Source organism: Aptenodytes forsteri, unplaced genomic scaffold (assembly GCF_000699145.1).
Source record: "Aptenodytes forsteri isolate BGI_AS27 unplaced genomic scaffold, ASM69914v1 Scaffold34, whole genome shotgun sequence".
Lineage (NCBI taxonomy): Eukaryota > Metazoa > Chordata > Aves > Sphenisciformes > Spheniscidae > Aptenodytes > Aptenodytes forsteri.
The window spans coordinates 309356-310557 of NW_008795038.1; the positions used below are offsets into that span (position 1 = coordinate 309356).

The 1202-nt window shown below is 61.6% G+C and overlaps 1 protein-coding gene across 1 annotated transcript in view; it reads left to right on the forward strand.

The window, feature by feature from the left end:
* The window catches only part of CBX2 (chromobox 2), a 6390-nt gene extending 5474 nt beyond the window's left edge, over positions 1 to 916 (forward strand). The window contains exon 5 of the mRNA XM_009276805.2: positions 321 to 916. Coding sequence (XP_009275080.2) covers positions 321 to 916 — 596 coding nt within the window. The remainder of the gene's footprint in view (positions 1 to 320) is intronic.
* The last annotated feature ends 286 nt before the right edge of the window (positions 917 to 1202 follow it).

A 1202-nucleotide genomic window follows, 5' to 3' on the forward strand; every position in this document is an offset into this window, starting at 1 on the left:
GAAGAGCGGCTCCACGAGCCCAAACCGGGCCATCAGCTGGCAGAGCTCCATCGTGCACTACATGAACAGGATGTCCCAAAGCCAGAACTCGGCAGAGACCTCGCCCCTGGGCAGGCTGGCGCTGAAGTCCCAGGCATCCAGTAAGAGCGGCTTAGGGCTGGACTTAAAAATGAGGAACCAGAAAGGATCTGGGGAGCTTGGGCTGAGTATGCAGGGACCCAAGACTGCCAAGGCTCCTAGCAGCGGCGCTGGAGGGGACCAGAAATCAGGGTTTGCTGCAGGAGGCCAAATGCTGCACAACGGCAGCAAGATGCCGGCAGGCTCATCCGGGGCTGGCAGCCAGCCGGCCTCCAGTCAGGAGCTGAACCTCCAAGCTCTAAACCTGCAGAGTGTCAAAAACGGGCCGAGCGCGGCCGGCGGGAGCAGCCTCCCTCGCCACCTTTGCAGTGCCCTGTCCAAAGGCTCCGGCGGCAGTGCGGCGGCGAGCGTGGGTGCCACCAGCGCAAAGGGCGGCGCAGCGGGTGCCGGGTTGAATGCTGCCAGCGCCAGCGTGCTCTCGGGGGGGAACAGCGGCAAGAGTGAGAAGCAGGCGCACCGGACAGGTGACAGAGACTTGGCCAAAAGTGGCACAGCCGGCACGCAGGAGGGGCACGCGGCCGTGGAGAACCGCAAGCCGGCCGCCTTTTCCGAAATGAGCACAGGCGAAGAGACCAGCTCAGATTCAGACCGGGATTCGGCTTCCTTCCCGGGCGTGGGTCAGAATATGTCTGTCTCTATCCAGACCAGCCAGGACTGGAAACCCACACGCAGCCTGATCGAGCATGTCTTTGTCACTGATGTCACCGCCAACCTGATCACAGTGACGGTCAAGGAGTCCCCCACCAGCGTCGGGTTTTTCAACCTACGGCAATACTGAGCCCAGGAGCATGAGAGGAGGGAGAGGGTCCTTCAGCCTCTCTCTCAGCTTTGGCCAGCTCTTCCATCAGGTTTTTCTTTCTTCAAGTGAACGCGGAGACCTCGTGAGACCTGCTGGGACTTGTGTCCAGAGAAGCTTGAGAAAGACACGGTGAAACCTGCTCAGAACTGCCAGCAGGTCGATGGATCCCTCCCAGCTTCTCTCTATCCTCTCCGGAGGAGTGCCCCAAGCGGAGGTGGCTGATGCCGTTCTCCGGGAGCAGGGGCACTGGTGCTGCCGGGGGTGA